Source organism: Herpailurus yagouaroundi, unplaced genomic scaffold (assembly GCF_014898765.1).
Source record: "Herpailurus yagouaroundi ecotype Mexico unplaced genomic scaffold, PumYag 28, whole genome shotgun sequence".
NCBI lineage: Eukaryota > Metazoa > Chordata > Mammalia > Carnivora > Felidae > Herpailurus > Herpailurus yagouaroundi.
In genome coordinates, this window is record NW_024412376.1 from 85125582 (window position 1) to 85144524 (window position 18943).

The window sequence follows — 18943 nt, forward strand, 5'->3', positions numbered from 1 at the left end:
TTGATATCCTTTTGTTGAGGATTTTTGCACCTAGGTTTATGATATTGGTCTGCAGTTTTTTCTTGTAATGGCTTTGTCTAAATTTGGTATCAGGGTAATGCTGGCCTCAAAGAAGTAATTAGTAAATATCCATCTTCTTCTACCTCTATCTTCTTGAAGAGATTGTAGATAACTGGCATATTTTCTTCCTTAAACAGTTGGCAGAATTCACCAGTGAACCCATCTGAGCCTGGTGCTGTTTTAGAAGGTTATTAATTACTGATTCAATGTCTTTAATAGATATAAGCCTATTCAAATAGCTTCATTTTCTTTTTGAGTTTTAAACAGATTGTGTCTTTCAAAGAATTGTCCATTTTACCCAGGTTATCAATTTTGTGGGCATATAGTTGTTCACAGTATTACTTTATTGCCCTTTGGATGCCCATGGGATCTATAGTGATGTCCCTTTTTCACTTCTCATGTTAGTAATTTGTGCTCCTCTTTTATTCTTAATTAGCCTGGTGAGAGGCTTATCAGTTTCATCTATTCAAAGAATCAGTTTTTGGTTTATTTGAGTTTCTCAACTGATTCCCGTTTTCAATTTCATCAATTTCTACTCTAAATTTTATTATTTTTCTCCTGCTTACTTTGGATTTTATATGTTCTTCTTTTCCTACTTTCCTAATGTTGAATGTTAGATGATTAATTTTAAATCTTTCTTTTCCAATATATACATTCAAAGCTATAAATTAGCACTGCTATGCCTATTAGCACTGCTTTCTCTATATGCCACAGATTTTTTGTGTTTTCATTTCCATTAGGTTCAAGAAAGGAGCCAAAAAAAAAACTTCCTTCCCTTCCTTCCCAACTGAGCAGCTTGTCCAAGACCCTGTTTCAACTCTAGTAGCTAAAGCCTATTTATAGGCCAAGTCCTGCACACTCCCTGAAGTCAAAAATGTGTGAGGACCCCCTTATGAGTAGATCTCTGTAGCATAACACCCGGACTTAATCCACACTAAGCCACCAGCAATTCATCAATTACACTTCACATTTTCCAAAGCCAATACTGGTTCCCCCAAAGGTAAGTTTCTTCTCCAATAAATTGTGATTCTCTGCACCCATTTGACTCTCCAATTCTGGGGCTATTAGCTTGCTCTGTGATCTCAATTCTCTGACAGATCTAAGAAGAGTTTTTGATTTCTCATTTGTTCAGCTTTTTACTTGTTTGGATGGAGTGACAACTTTCAACCTCCTAACATGCCAGAATAGAAACTAGCAAACTAGCAAGGCACTACAAAAATGCAAATGTTTCTTCCCAAAAGATAGACAACATATCAACAATTGGGAAAAGAACATTAACTCTCTGTTAAAAGCTTTCTTTCCCTAAAAAAAAAAAAAAAAAAAAAAAAAAAAAAAAAAAAAAAAAAAAAAACACACGCTTGCTACATTCCAAGCAGACATTCTATCACAACAAATGCCTGGACTCAAAAAAGAGAACAGTCCTCTTAAGAAAATTCAAGTGTTCCATAAGGTTGTTTTGAGATCTGTGTAGTGGAATAGCAAAAAATAAGGATGTAGAGATAAGTAGGAACTATGTTATGCATGAACCTGACTGGCCCAGCTAGCATCTGGATTTTATCCCTCTCTCAGCCCTTGAAGATTTTTAAATAGTCGGATGACATTTATTTCCTTATAATCTACAGCACTCAGAAACTATAAAAGGTGAAAGGAAATGGCATGAATTAATGTACGTTTCAGAAAGATCACTAAGGGGGCATTAGTTGGAAATGCATTATATTCAGGGGCCTGAAAACAAAAACATCAGATAGGAGGCTTTTTTCAGAAATCCTGTAAGACATAATGAGACCCTGAACTGAGGCAGCAGCAACAGTTGTGGGGGGCGGGGGACACAAAATATGAGAGGTATTTTGAGTTTGGTGCTAGATTTAATGCAGGTGCTAAGGAATGCAGGGACAGGGAGAAGTCGTGATTTCCAGGTTTCTGGCTGGGGCAAGTAGGTGGATGGTGCGGACACAGAAAGATAGAAGAGTTCCTTTAAGGAGAAAAGATGACAAATGAAGACCTATCTAGTAAGCAGTTGTATGCCCAAGCCTGGAGTTCACCACAGCCATCCTTGTTCATAACCTAGAAGAAGTTAAAATTCAGGATGTAGATGAGAGGGTAGAGTGATGGGAAAGATAACAGGCAGAATTTTTTTTAATGTTTACTTTTGAGAGAGAGAGAGAGAGAGAGACAGAGCATGAGCGGGGGAGGGGCAGAGGCGGGGGTGGGGTGGTTGGCACAGACTCCGAAGCCGATTCCAGGCTTTAAGCTGCGCACACAGAGCCCAACGCGGGGCTAGAACTCACCAACCTGAAATCATGACCTGAGCGGAAGTCAGACGCTTAGCCCACTGAGCCACCCCGGTGCCCCTGGACATAATTTTTTTAGATCACCAGCCCTTAGGACTGAGCAGAAAGAGCCAGGAAAAAGACTGAGAAGCAGAGAAAGAGTGGTCTGGTAGACCTATCTTAAAATAATTCAGCATCCACAATAATCAGAGTTTAAGAGTAAAATGACAAATATTCCCCCTCTTCCCTCTCTCTCCACGCTGGCCACTCCTAAACCACACCATATCAAACTTTCTGGAGGCTTTTCGTTCACTAGTACTCCTTGCAGGTTTCTTCCTGTGTTCTACCAACCGCTAAAAATTCTACTCACCCTTCAAAAGCAGCTGGAATAGTGCCTTTAGAAGTTTCCCGAATGGGTACCTCCTTCGTCTCCCCTTTAAGCATTCTTCTCCCAACTCAGTTTTCCCATCAATGGAGAGTCCTTTGAAGGGCTCGATCTTACTCGTGCCCTCAAGTCACAGCGCACACAGTGTAGAAGGCGCACAGAATGGTGCAGTCCTCTTTCTCACGTGCTTCCAGTTAAATTCCTGGTCCCTCACCTTCCACATGTGTGCTTCATAAGCTTTATCTACGCTGCCTGGGCTAACGTTACATGGGGACAACCCCTTCCTGACACAGATGTTTTGCATCCAGCCGGCAGGTTTCTGCCACAAAGCCGCCGCCCTCCAGCCTCGCGCAAAACCCTCCAGCTTTGGAGGCGACACCACGTGGGCGCGAGCTACAACGCCAGAGGCGTCACACTTCAGGCACCGCCCTTCGCGCCAGACTGCCCTAGCGAGCGCTGTATTCACGCTCCGCCCCCCGGAGCAGGCGGCGGCGGGACCTCGCTGGGAGCACGCCCCGCCCACGCCGCGCCCCCCTGCGCTGGGCGCACGTTCCGCCCACATCCCCAGCCCCGTGCGCCCCACCCCGGATGTCCACCCCTCACTGATCGGAGTCCGAGGACATGGCGAACCAGGTAAGCTTGGCTGTGCAGCGCGACCGGGCCCAGGGAAGAGGAGAAAGGAAAAGCATGGGATGGAACCCGGTCGCTTGACTGCGCGGGGCCTAGGCCGGTAGGCTGATATCAGCTGCCGGATCTGAAACGGTGCCTCGGGCAAGCTGCTCTGCGGGAAGGAATGGAAAGAGTCTTTGGGCTCCTTACTTGAAAGGTTTCGAGGCTTTTGGTGCAGCCCGAGGGGGGAGGGGGCGGTAGAAAAGGTTTAAGAGCGTTCACGCTTTGCGTTTGCAAAAATAAGTAACTTGCCTGGAGTCATCTTGCTGGTAGCAGAACTACAGCCAGAGCCCGTGCTCCTAACCCTCAGGTTGTTGTGTTTCATGACTATAATTGTTAATTGAATAATTATGGTGCCACTAAAGAATGTATTTGGCGAAGGCTCCTGGGTCCCTTTCAGTAGTAACATTTTTGAGCACTTAAGGCACCAGAACTTTCCTCTTTAGATCCTACCGTGACGCTGCTGCGAGTATTGTCCCCATTTTGCACACCAAAAATTGAGATTTAAGAGGTTGGTCGACCTTAGTGGTTACATTAAGATAGTGAGCCAGGCCTGTCCCTTTGCAAGGAACTGTTCCAGGTTCCTGAAATATACCTTAGACAGTAAAGAAAGGCAGAAATGCACGAGTAACGTGAATAATCAGGCTAAAGTTGCTTAGTGTTTTAATGTTTTGCAAACTTTAGACAGATTTATGACATTAAATGTTGAGGTTGAAAAGAAATGGTAAACGCTGAACGATCTTTCATACTTAACAAACTGGCAAGTTGTTTCTCTTTATAACGAAGTGCCTTTATTTGGAGAAGGTGAAAAACTATCCTGTGATCATATTTGAAGTAGGGCAAAGTAGATTTAGGGTGGAGCTTTGTTTTAGAATTGTCATTAAAAGGAAAAAAATTTCTCAAGCATTCCTTAAAATAGGGGAAGGGGGTATAAAAACCTAGATTATTGGGGCACTTGGGTGGCTAGTTAAGCATCTGACTCAGGTCCTCATCTCACCGTTGGTGGGATTGAGCCCTACCTGTAGCTCCACGCTGCCAGAATGGAGCCTGCTTGGGATCCTGTCTCTCCCCTCTCTGTGCCCTTCTTCTCATGCACTCTTTCCCAAATAAATAAAATTTAAAACAAATTTTTTTTCTAATTTAAAAAGAACTTAGATTATGGATGAATTAGGGGCACCTGGGTAGCTGAGTCAGTTGAACATCTGACTTGATTTCAGCTCAGGTCATGATCCCAGGGCCAAGGGATCAAGTCCCCATTGGGCTTCCTTACTGAACATGGAGCCTGCATAAGATTCTCTATCTCCCTCTTCCCCCTCACTAAAAAAAAAAAAAAAAAAAATTATGGATGAGTTATATTTATTCTTGTTGCCTAAATTCTCTAGAATATGTGACTATTTTGAATTTGACCTTTGTGATTTTGTTTTGAGATTTATGGTCAGTTGAAGTGAAAACATTCTAATGCGATGTCTGCATATTTTTACCATAGATTTAGTATCTACCCTTTAATTTTAAAAATAATAATTTCCAGCCTCACCAATTTACACAAGCCACTCAGCTCTCTATACAGTTCAACTCTGCTTTTCCTCCACTCTTTGTTCTAGTTCTAATAAATACTATTTGTTTCTGCAAAGCACTATGCCAAGCACTATATTAGGGAGTTTTTATTCATTTTCATTTACTCCTCACAATAGCTTTTTATATTTGTAGGTGTTTAATTACTATGATTTGTAACTAACTTTTTCTCATCCTTGGGTATCCTAGTTAAAAGTGAAGTGTTTTCAAACCCACCAATGAAAGTTAACACTCTTTCTCCACTTTGTGCCTCTCCCTTTAACTTACCCTTTTTGTAAGTGTTGACTTTCAGGTCTGTCTCCTATAAACCCAGCAGTTTGCATCCTTTATTCTGTCAACACATTTCATAAGCATTTTGTGAACTGCTCAAAACTTTTGGGGGTAGGGGGAATGCAAAATAGGTGACAGGGATTAAGAGGTCAAACTCGCAGATATAAAAGATGTCATGGGGGTATAAAGTACAACATAGAGAATAAAGTCAATAATATAGTAATAACTGTATGGTGGACAGATGATAACTAGACCTATCATGGTGATCATTTCTTAATGTATATAAACATCAGATTGCTATGTTGTCCACCTGAAACTAATACAATATTGTATATTAACTATGCTTCAATAAAAAAATTTTTTTTACCTTTCCTCATTACACCTGATGCTCTAGTAAAGGAGGCCTAGTACTAAATTCTAGTACTGACTAGAATTTCTAAGTCAATGCTATGCTTGAAGTTAGCATTTCTAGCTAATTAGCTTGGAATTTTTTTCTAGTAGCCACATTAAAATTGGGTTAAAAAATGAATAATAAAAAATAAAATTGATTAAAATTTAATCCATTATACAGTAATCCCCCCTTATCCGCAGTTTCACTTTCCACGGGTTCTGTTACCTGCAGTCATTTGCAGTTCAGAAGCAGGTAATCTTCCTTCTGACCTATTGTCAGAAGGTCATTAGTAGCCTAACACTACATCACAATGCCTACCTCACTCACTTCACTTCATCTCACCAGGTAGGCATTTTATCATCTTACATCAGCACAAGAAGGAGTAGTACATACATATAGTGCAATAAGATTTTGAGAGAAAGACTATTCACATAACTTACTACAATATAATTCTGTTAATTTCTTATTGTTCCTGATTTATAAATTAAACTTTATCATAGATATGTTTGCATAGGAAAAACATAGTATATATAGTTTCAGACATCCACGGGAGTCTGAGAATCTATCCTTTACAGATAAAGAGGAATTACTGTGTTCAAATTACTGCCTTGACATGTAATTAATACTTTTTAAGTATTGAAATACTTTTTTTTTTTTACTATGTCTTCATAATCTGCATATCTTTTACATTTACAGTTTGTATCAGTTCCGCTTGAAAGGCACACATGGCAAGTGGCAATTGTATTATATAGCACAGTTAAAAGGGGTAGATACAGTAATTTTTTAAGTTTATTTATTTTGAGAGAAAAAATGTGAGTAGGGAAGGGGACAGAGAGGGAGGGAGAGCGAGAATACCAAGCAGGCTCCACACTGTCAGCACAGAGCCCGACACGGGACTCAATCCCATGAACCATGGAATCGTGACCTGAGCAGACATCAGGGAGTCAGATGCTTAACCGACTGAACCACCCAGGTGCCCCTAACCATGCAAAATAATTCTCCATATCACTTAGAGGTTATGGTTTTTGTGATTCTGCGATATATTTTCTAAGATTAGTAGTCAGGATCTAAATAAGTAGTTGATTATTAGTGCAGGAGGATAAACAACTTGCTCTCTTTTTTCCCTGATCTCAGGTTATCAAGTGCAAGGCTGCAGTTGCCTGGGAAGCAGGAAAACCTCTCTCTATAGAGGAGGTAGAGGTGGCACCCCCAAAGGCTCATGAAGTGCGAATTAAGGTAATGATATATTGAGGGCACTGGAAAAGGAGACTTACAATGAGGTCTCTGGATAGATGAATCCTCTGTGGATAAATCCCCAAGGACAGCGTTAAAGAGAAAGTATTGAAAGTCCTCCAACCTGGGAACCACATCCTCCTCCTCTTACTTTACCTGCTTCACTTTTGCAGCACTCCTGTCCCTCTTTTTAGCTTGTGAGGGTGAGCTAAGCAGCCTTCCCCATGGATTACTGGATAACTGCACTCTTTCTTCTGTAGCCTGTGTTTAAGATGACTTTATAGGATGTTCCCCCTTTCTGCCAAGCCCATAATTTAAAATGTATGATGACACATTAGAAACAGAAGAAGAAATGGTCTTCAGTTTTGTTAGCGGAGGTTTCAAATACGATTTGGGAAGAGGTTCCTGATTTGATTGGAGCAACAAGCAAGTGAAGTCCGCTTGCTTGGAGAGCTTTAAAATGTACTGACCCAGGGCGCCTGGGTGGCGCAGTCGGTTAAGCGTCCGACTTCAGCCAGGTCACGATCTCGAGGTCCGTGAGTTCGAGCCCCGCGTCGGGCTCTGGGCTGGTGGCTCGGAGCCTGGAGCCTGTTTCCGATTCTGTGTCTCCCTCTCTCTCTGCCCCTCCCCCGTTCATGCTCTGTCTCTCTCTGTCCCAAAAATAAATAAACGTTAAAAAAAAAATTAAAATAAAATAAAATAAAATGTACTGACCCTTGCAGGCAAGAGCAGTGTTCAGGGGATTCATTAGTCTAGTGCTTCTCAGCCTCTGTTGTGTCAGAGAAATGAAGTTACCCTTGGAGAGAACAGTATTGCACAAGGCAGCCAACTGGATATTTATAGCATTCTACACTTGTTTTGATGTAAAATTAATACTTTAAAGTAGTAACCATTGAATGAAACTAACATCCTAGAAAAAAATAAGCTCTTTTTTGCTATGAATTAGAGGATCCTTTCCCCATCCTACCTCCAAACAAATGCTCATGCTCCCAGGGATCAAATAGTAGGTTGCAGAGCCCAGGGCCAAATAATTTCTTAAGATCTTTTGCAACCCAGACTTACGACAGTTTATATGTTTTTCTTTAAGTTCAGAAATGAACCTGATTGTGATTTTGCTACTGAAAAAGAAAGTGTCCTGGGATATACTAAGATGAGCTGTTTGGGGCGCACTGTCTTCCCTGGGAAACAAAACAAATGGCAAAGAATGTTACCCTGTAAGCAGGTACATGGGTGAGAGACAAAGAAGCATAAATATAAACACTCCAAGACTTCCTTTCTGTGCGTTAAATGGTTTGGAAAGATAACCTACTTAAAAGCCAGATAAGAATAAAAGGCTGTTTAAGTAGTAATTGTGTGTGGCTGCTAAAAAGGGAGTCGGTTTCACTAAAAGCTCTGAATTTTGGCCCTAATAAGCAGGCAGGCATATTTCCGCAGTAGTCCATACCTTCTTAGGAGTCACATTTGTCAACAGTCACAAGGATCCCAGCAGTGAAATGGACTCCTCCCGCTTTGTACACAGGTCATGTTCTCTCTACACCTGTAGGCACAGTGCCCATAAAATCACCTTGTTCACCTTCTTTTGCTAGCATGCACTGAAAAGGGATAGATGTACCATGTGTCTTTGCATATAAACACACCATTACTTTTATGTATCACTTAAAAACTGCCAATTCCAATTGTTAAGATACCATAGATGGTAAATACTTGCTGATTTTAAAGATTAAAATATGAAACAAAAGTATCTTAGAATCAATGAAATGTGGTATTGAAAATGCCTTTCCTTTGACCTGTATCTCTCTGGACTGCAAGCAAACACCCTTAAATGCTCTTGATCTGCTAGATTATCGCCACTGCAGTTTGCCACACCGATGCCTATACCCTGAGTGGGGCTGATCCTGAGGGGAGTTTTCCAGTGATCTTGGGACATGAAGGGGCTGGGATCGTGGAAAGTGTTGGCGAAGGAGTTACTACCCTGAAGGCGGGTAAGGAGGATATCTGAACCACTCTTAATTTTATAATTTCAATTTATTTCTACAAGGAAATTATTTTTATACATTGTTTTTTTCACAAACAAGTTATCACCTGAGTCATTTTTCAGGAAGAATTTTATTCCTTATCTAGGAAGCACAAATATTTGAGAGTTTTTTTTCTTTCTGATTTTGCAAGCTACTGTCATCTGAAAGTATTTAAGTATATTTCCAAAGCCAGTTTGGACCAATTAAACAAGAATTTTTAAAGATTCATCGGTGAGTCAGTATTTTAAAGCCCATGACGTTGTTCTCCAAGTACAGTTTAAGAGCTTTCTCTCAATAAAAATTTTGAAACTTGTGTTTTTTGCATAGTCAGGCAGTGTCTGAATGATGTTGTGTAGGTAAAGTTCTGAGTTGAAGTTAACCTTGCAAAGCCACATGAGAAGTGGCGATTTGCAGAGGCTGATGTATCCGTTTAGAAACAGATGTCACCTATTCAGAATAACGTCTTTGCATTTGTTTCCCAGGCGATACTGTCATCCCACTCTACATCCCACAGTGTGGAGAATGCAAATTTTGTCTAAACCCTAAGACAAACCTTTGCCAGAAGATAAGGTTAGTATCTTTGTTATTTGGTCCTTAAGATAATAAGTAATTGTGTGGCAGTCTATACAGAGCATTCTCCGTGAATTATTTCATTCCAGCTTTATGGCAGCCTCACTATCATTGGTATCCCCGTTTTCATAGATGAAAAAATGAAGATTCAAATTAAGTGGTGTGCCCAATATCATGAGCTATTAGATAAAACAATTTTCTGAACCCATTCTTCCATAACATTCGTCTAAACTTGCCAAAACGTATATTAAGGAGGGACATGCCTAGGAAATTAAATAGAAGCATTTTTATGAGCCATTTTATTGTCCATGAAATCAAAGTAGTGAAACCCATAAGGTTACGAGGAAGACTACAAGAGATAACTTAACCCCTTGACACAGAAAAGGTAGTTACTTTATTGTAATAAGGTAACAGCACTTACCTATTTCTTTGAGGCAATTTAAGATGTTGTATTCCCCTTTTTACTGAGGTAAAACATATGTAATAAAGTACTATAAACCTTAAGTGTACAGCTCAATGAATTGTTATGTATATACACACCTAATGGTTATAACCACCCAGATCAACGTAGAGAACCATTCCAGCACCCTACAAAGTCATTCATATCCCTTGCGCTTCAGTACCTGCCTCTCTCAAAGGGAACCACTATTCTGATTTCTTTCACTACAGGACTTCATATAAATAGAATCACATACTGTGTGCTCTTTTGTTTGGTTTCCTCATAATGTCTGTGAAATGTGTTTAAGTTGCTCTGTGAATCACCTCTTTTCTATCATTCCAAATATACATCCATTTATCTCTATCCATTCCCCTGCTGATGGACATTTAAGTTGCTCAAATGTTTGGGGCTGTTGTGATTCATGGTGCTGTGAACATTTCTATTCATAGCTCTTAGTGAATATGTGACTACTTTCTCTTGGGTATTTTCCTAGGATTGGAATTGCTGGATGCAATATTGTGATTTCATTCAGATAACCAGATACATATTTCTCATATGTATTGGGGTCTTCTGCCATGGTTTCTGGCTCATAGCTATTAAAATTTAGTAGAATTTCCTGTGATGTGGGCTATAAAAGTGCCTTTGTTATGTTAATGAAGGGGACTTTGGGAAAGCCCTTAGGTAACCTAGGGGTGGCCTGACCTTTGGTAAGGAAAAGGAGGCGTGGAAGTTGAATCAGTCAATGGCCAGTGACTTAGTCGGTCATGGCTGTAATGAAGCTTTCATAAAATCCCAAAAGGACTGGGTTCAGAGAGCTTTGGGGCTGGTGAACACGTGTAGATTGAGGAGAGTGACATACCTGGAGAGGGCATGGAAACTCCTCAGCCTTTCCCCATACTTTATCTTCATCTAGCTGTTGATTCATATCCTTTATCGTATCCTTCAATAACTTAAAAGAGCACCTGGGTGACTCAGTTGAGTGTCCAACTCTTGATTTCAGCTCAGGTCATGATCCTGGGGTCATGGGATCAAGCCCTGCACTGGGGCTCTGTGCTGGGTGTGGAGCCTGCTTAAGATTCTCTCACCCTCCCTTTGTCCCTCGCTTGTGCTCGCTCTTTGTCTCTAAAATTAAATAAGTAAATAAAAACTGGCATCTGTGTGGCTCAGTCAGTTAAACCTCCAGCTCCTGATTTCGGCTCAGGTCATGATCTCACGTTTTGTGAGTTCAAACCCTGCATCAGGCTCTGCACTAACAGCATGGAGCCTGCTTGGGATTCTCTCTCTCTCTGTTTCCACCTCCCATGCTCTCACTCGCTCTCAAAATGAATAAACTTTTAAAAATAATAACATAGGTGTTTCCATGAGTTCTGCGAGCCATTCTAGGACATTAAAAGAACCTGAGGAAGAAAATCTTTGGAACCTCCAATCTGTAGCCATTGGGGTCAGAAGCACTGGTAACAGTTTCAGCCTTGCAGCTGGCATCTGAAGTGAAAGGTAGGGGGCAGTCTTCTAGGACTGAGTCCTTAACCTGTGGGATCTGATGCTGTCTCCAGGTGGCTAGTGTCAGAATTGAGTTGAATTGCCAGACACCTTGCTGGTGTCCGAGAATTGCTTAATGTTACGTAAAAGGGAACACACCCCCACACACACATTAGAGCTGGGTCCATGACTTAGAAGATTGGGTCATACATAAAAGATCGTGTGTTCTTGCATTTGTTTTCTAGTGCCATTGACAAAATTCTATTTTTGGGAAACAAGATGTCATTCACTATATAAGTCCAGTTAATTTTGGCAAAGCTAGAACCAAAATCTCATTTTGAAAGGTAATTTCAAACTCAGTCTAACAACTTGGGACATATCAAGTATAATAATGGTATTGGCCTTTTTGTGGCTGCCTGTAGCCTTTCAGAGGGACAGGTCCTTTCAGAGCATGAAATGTATCCCACATCACCTTTTGTTCAAGAAACTCCTCTGAGATAGAAGTGATTTCTTGCATTAAGGAAGGGTGAACAAACTTAAGTTGCTCTTAAAGATACAACAGTTATCTGTGGTAGAGCTTTGTCACAGATTTGTTTTTTGTTTCTGGTCATATTTTTTTCTCAAAGGAAATGTATTTACTCTTGAGTCTAGAGGCAATCTATTTTCATGTGTGTATTCGTTTATTCCTGTTTATTCCAAAGGATTAGCCTAAGAACGAACATCAAATTATAGTGCATTATTTTGAAAAATAATAAAGATTTAATAAGCACTCTGTGCCAGGCACAATGTTAATGCCTTCCATAACACCTCATTTGATTTTATAGCAATCTTTGAGATATGATTGTTTCTCCATTTTTTAGTGAGGTAACTAAGCCACAGAGGTTAATTAACTGGCCCACGATCACAGAGGATTTGACCCAAGTGTGTCTGACTTTAGGACCGGTACTCCTAAGCAAGACATTACATTACTTATTTAGAATATCAAAAACAATTTTTGTTACTATTTATCATACCGGTTGCTTTTGTGAGCTTTTTTCTTTTCCTTTATCTTTTATTAGTGTTACCAACTACACAGGCAACAGACAAAGTTACAGAGAAAGAAGAGATAACCTGAATCCTTGAGGATTGTTAGCCTTTTAACAAAGCCTCCTGAAAGATCTAAATCAGCCAGTTTGGCTATTTTCATCACCTAATCTGCATAATTGCTCATAATCTCTGTGTAGATTCTGGTTTGGGCTGTATGCTCTAAGAAGTTATATTTGCTCATAGTTTTTTCATGGATTTTTTTTTTTTTTAATGTTTGTTTTGAGAGAGCACACAGAGAAGATGCAGAGAGCCTCACACGGGGCTTCAACTCACATACTGTGAGATCATGACCTAAGCCAAAATCAAGAGTCCGACACTTAACTGACTGAGCCACCCAGGCGCGCCGGTGATAGAATTTTCAAATTATTTCATCTAATCCATAAGTTGTATCTGTTAAATTTTATCTCAATACCCTGACAACAAGATCCAGAAGAATATTGAATGTTGGAAAAGATATGTAGGATTATAAGTCTTTTGTAAGGTTTTCTAATAAGGCATTGCTGAAAGGGGATAAATTATTAATAAATACAGTAGAAATCTGACTTTGGGGCTTAGCACACTTTCTTGTCTACCTGTCATATTTAAAACTTTTTTTTTTCCTATGGGTTTTGAAAAACCTGATTTTACCCTGCCTTGCTCCTTTTTTATTTTCTTTAGAGTTACTCAAGGGAAAGGATTAATGCCAGATGGTACTAGCAGATTTACTTGCAAAGGAAAGACAATTTTACATTACATGGGAACCAGCACATTTTCGGAATATACAGTTGTGGCTGATATCTCTGTTGCTAAAATTGATCCTTTAGCACCTTTGGATAAAGTCTGCCTTCTGGGTTGTGGAATTTCAACTGGTTATGGTGCTGCTGTGAACACTGCCAAGGTAAGAGATTGGCCCGGGTTTTAGCTTCCGCCTTCTAGTTTGATACAGCGGAGCTTTGCTGGAATAGTGAAATTGGCCCAGTGTGTTAGAAACCTAGTGATTTCCTTGACTCTCGTGCAATGAGTGCCTTACAAACTATGTTTACTATTAGGTGGAGCCTGGCTCTACTTGTGCCGTCTTTGGCCTAGGAGGAGTTGGATTGGCGGTTATCATGGGCTGTAAGGTGGCTGGTGCATCCCGGATCATTGGTGTGGACATCAATAAAGATAAATTCGCACGGGCCAAGGAGTTTGGAGCCTCTGAATGTATTAACCCCCAAGACTTCAGTAAACCCATCCAGGAAGTGCTCATTGAAATGACTGATGGGGGAGTGGACTACTCCTTTGAGTGCATTGGTAATGTGAAAGTCATGGTAAGTTTTAGCTTCATTCCTTTTTTTTCTCTAGCTTACTTTATTGTAAGAATAGAGTATGAAATACACCTACAGAATAGCTGGTAATCTGTTTATATTGCTGGTAAGTCTCCCAGTCAGCAGAAGGCTATTAGTTAAATTTGGGGGAGTCAAAAGTTAATGTGACTTTTCGACTGAGCAGGGGGTCAGCTTCCCAACCCTTGTGTGTTTTTCAAGGGTCAACTGTATATCCGCTTCACTAACCTTGAGCAACAGCTTCTCTAACACCTCAGTTTCCTCAGGTGCAAGATGTGCCTACTTGACATAAAGTCAATCCTCCGCAAAATAGTACTATTCTCCACCTTGCTTCCTTTATTAAAGTCTTTAGAATTTTTAACTAGGATTTACTTTTAAAACTAGACGAGAAATAAAAGCTTTAAATTCTTTCATTTTGTGTTAGTATTTAGCCAGATTAATACATTTGGTAATTTATCTTATTAAAACTTGAATAAAATTACATTGACTAAATAATTCAGTTTGATCTTTTTGTTGTCTTTTTTTTTTTTTTTAAAAAAAGCTCTGTGCCGCCACCCTTCCCCCAAAAGTTACTTACTGGGGAAGCAGAGATGGCCGGCACAACGCACTGACTCCTGTGATTTGGTCCTCTCTTTCCTGCAGAGAGCAGCGCTAGAGGCCTGCCACAAAGGCTGGGGAGTCAGCGTGGTGGTTGGAGTAGCTGCTTCGGGTGAAGAGATCGCCACTCGCCCGTTTCAGCTGGTAACAGGCCGCACGTGGAAAGGCACTGCCTTTGGAGGTAAGTTAATGGGTGAGCACATTTTCTCTTTTGTCATTTCCACCGGCAGAATTTTAATCCCAGGCTGATTTTTCATTTTAAGAATTTTCATGGGCAACCTTCATCAAGTTGTTGCACAGCTATTTTAATAGGAGGGCTTCACATTCAGTCAGTATTTACCCCTGGGGCTGGGGAGATACTCAACTTCCTCTGAAGCAGGAGACCCACTTTTTACACACAAAAAGTCAGTATCCTGTTAATGAGGAAATAGTTGGGGGTTAGGGCAGAAGTTAGAAGTAGGTTCCAGGGATACAAACAGCATTGTCAGCCACACTCATGTTATGGACTTAAAGAGGTTATTGGCATTTGTGCTCATTTTTCCAGAGTGTCTGGTTGTCGCTGGATGTAATAATACCTCTTGTCTAAATAGTACTGATTTCAGTAGTAACCAATACAAAGTCTTCAACTGAAAATACTGTATTAGACAAAACTTTATAACAGAAATGAAAAGCTGCCAGACTGATCATTTTTCCCCTTTTGTGATCCTAAAAAACGCATGGTGGTTTGGGGTTGCCTAACTACTGATAGAATGCTGAGAAACAGTTTCCATCTGTTTTGCTAGTTGCTCACCTAGGAGGCACAGATCGTGCCTGTATATTCCAACAAGTGTGAATGAATGAAATCTAAAGTTTTTGTAGGTTTTTTAAAAAAGTATATTTCTCGCCATCCTCTTAGGGAAAAAAATCACTTAGCGTGAATTTTCAATAATCTGAACTTAACAAGGTGTTTAAGATCCCCTATCATGCCAGCTTTTTTCAAGGCCAGAGGAAAAGACCAAGAGGGTATGAGGGGGTTTGGCCGAAGTTTCTGCCTTTATACTATAGAATTCACCATAAAAATTGTCATGCAGACTAACCTCCCCTTTCCAACGAGCTGTACGCCTCACTTGAGTATATCAGAACAGACTTTTAAAGCCACACATCCTCTCAGGTCCTTAGCTGTATTTAAAAGGACATTTTAAGCCTGGAAGACTGAGCCAGGGGGTTGATCATAACCTCTCACTGAAGCCTCATCACCCCAGCACATGCTAGTTGGGAAAGAAGCTGGAGTATTGGGGTGTGATGGGTGTTGTTAAAATATGACCCACAGATGTAAATAGAAGTTTTGGTCTAACAAATAGAGGTGGCTGTACTTGTCTCTGTTACCAGGGGATTTAAAGAAGGGGGCACCTGGCTAGTTCAGTTGGTAGCGTATGTGACTCTTGGTCTCGGGCTTGTGAGTTCAAGCCCCACATTGGTCATGGAGCATACTTAAATAAATAATACATTTTTTAAAAAAAGGAGAAAGGAAAAGCCCTATGATTTGTAAGAGAAAAATAATTAATAGAGGATATAAGGAGGCAGATTTGGAAAAGGCTCAAAAGAGGTTTGAAATGAGCTACAAAGTGTCCCTGGTGTAAAAGGTGGGAAGGTGTCTTTGTTGATTTATTGCTTCTTTCAATACAAGTCAAAGATCGAAGCACCAATTTTGTTTAAAATCTTATATAGCTAAGAATTTCCCACTTTTGTTTTCAGTTTCACGATTTCTGGTGTGAGATGCTATCCCTAATTTCATTGTTGAATTTAAAACCAAAGAAATAAGAGGTGCCTGGGTGGCTCGGTTGGTTAAGCATCCGGCTCTTGGTTTCTGCTCAGGTCATGATCTCACGACTCGTGAGTTCAAGCCCTGCATCGGTCTCTGTGCTGACAGTGAGGAGCCTGCTTGGAATTCCCTCTCTCCCTCTGTCTCTGCCCCTTCCCCACTCAAGCTCACTCTTTCTCTCTGTCTCTCAAATGAATAAACTTAAAAAAAAAAAAAAAAAAAAAAAGGCTTTAAAACCAAAGAAATAAAAGTCCTGTATTACGTCAGGTTTGTTCTTCCTTAAATGTCATAATTATAGAATCTTTGCTGTTGTGGAGCCAAATAAGTTTGTTCTAACACTTCAGAGTTCTATCCTGGTATCTTAGAAGTCTCACTTGGCTAAAACCTTAATGAGATTTTAGTAAATCTTAACACAGAAAAAGGAAAATACTCAAAAGGCATTTACTGTTTTTTTTAACTAAAGATGTACATTAAATTCTTCTTTCTCTGTATGCTAATTTTGAAGTTTTTCAGTCCTCTTTAATTGATGAGAAAATCAGGGTTTTTTTTTTCTTTTTAATTTAAATTTTAGTTAACATACAGTGCAGTATTGGTTTCAGGAATAGAATTTAGCGATTCATCACTTAGATACAATACCCAGCATTCATCACAAGTCCCTCCTCAGTATCTATTAACCATCTAGTCCATCTCCCACCCAGATGCCTCCACCTTCAGTTTGTTCTGTGTGGTTAAGAGTCTCTTGTGGTTTGTTTCCCTCTCTTTTTCCCTCCTTCTTCCCGAATGTTCATCTGTTTTGTTTCTTAAATTCCACATATGAGTGAAATCATATGATATTTGTCTTTCTCTGATTGACTTATTTCATTTAACATAATACATTCTAGCTCCAAAAATTTATTCTCTTAAATGTCTGTCACCCACTAAGTAATAAGCATACTGCAAAGATTTGTTGGAAGAATTAATACATGTGTGATTTCTTTTAGGATGGAAGAGTGTGGAAAGTGTCCCAAAGTTAGTATCCGAATATATGTCCAAAAAGATAAAAGTTGATGAATTTGTGACTCACAATCTGCCTTTTGACCAAATTAATGAAGCCTTTGAACTGATGCATGCAGGAAAGAGGTAAGCTTCCTCGTTAGCTATATATAATAAAATGTAATGACTTGGGGTTTATGGAGAAGGGTAAAAAAAATACTTTTAGTGGTCTTAAAAGATATCATTTAGGGGCACCTGGGTGGCTCAGTCAAAGCGTCTTGACTTTGGCTCAGATCATGATCTCATGGTTTGGGAGTTTGAGCCCCACATTTGCTGTTACCATAGAGTCCACTTTGGATCCTCTGTGCCCCTCCTCCCTCCCTCCCTCCCTCCCTCCCTCCCTCTCTCTCTCTCTCTCTCTCAAAAATAAACATTAAAAAAAAAGATATCACTGAAAACTGTGTATTGCTTCCTTCTCTTACAGCATTCGAACTGTTGTAAAACTTTAAATTCAACAGAGAAAATATGTCCATCCTTTCACCTAAATCTTGTGGTCCAACTGGAACAACCAGACAAGCAGGGAGAAGCTCTTCCACGATCAGTCTCTTAGACCTTCTCTACTACTACTTCTAGAGTAACCTATTCTAGGGAGTGATATTTTGTGTATAATTCATACATCTCTAATCAAGGACAAAGCTGATACAGTCCTAAATTAGCTTTCTGAACTCTCCTTCACATGAATAATTGCTAGCTTATTAAGAAATAGTCTAACATAATAAAAGTAATTTCCGCATATGTGTGAAGTTGTGATCTCTGTTTTATGCTGAATTCATTCTCATGGTTCCTGTAGTTGTTGTCTTCATTCTGTAAAGGAAAGCCAGAGAAAAAAATAAAAGAAAAAAATAAATAAAGGAAAGCCAGAGGAAACAGGGCAGTGGTGAATATCTTAACCTTGCCTTCTTCCATCCTCGGTAACTTGTGTTTAACTTTTAACAGTCTTTGGCCCGTTTACTAAAGAACATTTCTCGGGGCAACCTGGGTGGCTCAGTCGATTAAGCCTCCGACTTCAGTTGAGCTCATGATCTCACCGTTGGTGAGTTCAAGCCAGGCTCTGTGCTGACAGCTCAGAGCCTGGAGCCTGTTTCGGATTCTGTGTCTCCCTTTCTCTATGCCCCTCCCTCACTCTCCCTCTCTCAAAAATAAACATTTAAAAAATAAAATAACATTTCCCTCACCATCAGTGGCAAAGTTCATGAGAACCCAGGGCTGTCTCTGTGAGATTACATTCTTGAGAACAGGTAACCATGTCTTGTTCAAACTTAAGAGACCCACCCCCCCACAATTCGTAGTATGGCATCTGGCCCACAGTGGGCACTAAACATCATTGACGAAGCTACCCTCTGTGCTTAAGTAGGTGTATGTGTGTAGGTGGTGGCTCTATGAATTCTCTCAAGCATAGGAAAAATACATACTGAATTGCAAAGTTCCCAGCTGCTTTTTCAAATGTTAACATTTTACCATTTCTAGACTAGCACATTGCCTTTTGTCTCCAGAAGTTTTTTGTGAAATACCTGTTTACCTCCTTTCCTCACCACCCAGAATTTGGTGTTTTTCACTCATACATGTTGTCACACTTACTATATGTATCCATTTGGACTTGATAACTGTCCTATTCTGCAGCTTTCATTTTTTACTCATTGTGATTAATCCGTGTGATGCTCTCATTCACTAATTTTAATACTGTGCATTAGTATTCACTTATATGAACTACCATAATTTATCTGCTGCCCAAATGATGGCCTAACGCTATTTCCAAAGCCGTTTCTATAT

The 18943-nt window shown here is 40.0% G+C and overlaps 1 protein-coding gene across 1 annotated transcript; it reads left to right on the forward strand.

Annotated features, from left to right (window-relative positions):
* Nucleotides 1-3228: 3228 nt before the first annotated feature.
* ADH5 (alcohol dehydrogenase 5 (class III), chi polypeptide) lies at nt 3229-17908 on the forward strand. Its single transcript, XM_040477814.1, has 9 exons — nt 3229-3348; nt 6752-6853; nt 8691-8832; nt 9348-9435; nt 13097-13316; nt 13468-13728; nt 14386-14521; nt 17122-17260; nt 17598-17908. The coding sequence occupies exons 1-9, from the start codon at nt 3337-3339 to the stop codon at nt 17620-17622; spliced, it is 1125 nt and encodes a 374-aa protein (XP_040333748.1). The 5' UTR covers nt 3229-3336; the 3' UTR covers nt 17623-17908.
* Nucleotides 17909-18943: the final 1035 nt, after the last annotated feature.

Bases quoted from the DNA above. Each gene is read 5' to 3' on its own strand.
- ADH5 (XM_040477814.1), top strand. The intron at 13,317-13,467 runs GTAAGAGATTGG...GTTTACTATTAG, and splicing joins CTGCTGTGAACACTGCCAAG to GTGGAGCCTGGCTCTACTTG. The intron at 13,729-14,385 runs GTAAGTTTTAGC...TCTTTCCTGCAG, and splicing joins TTGGTAATGTGAAAGTCATG to AGAGCAGCGCTAGAGGCCTG.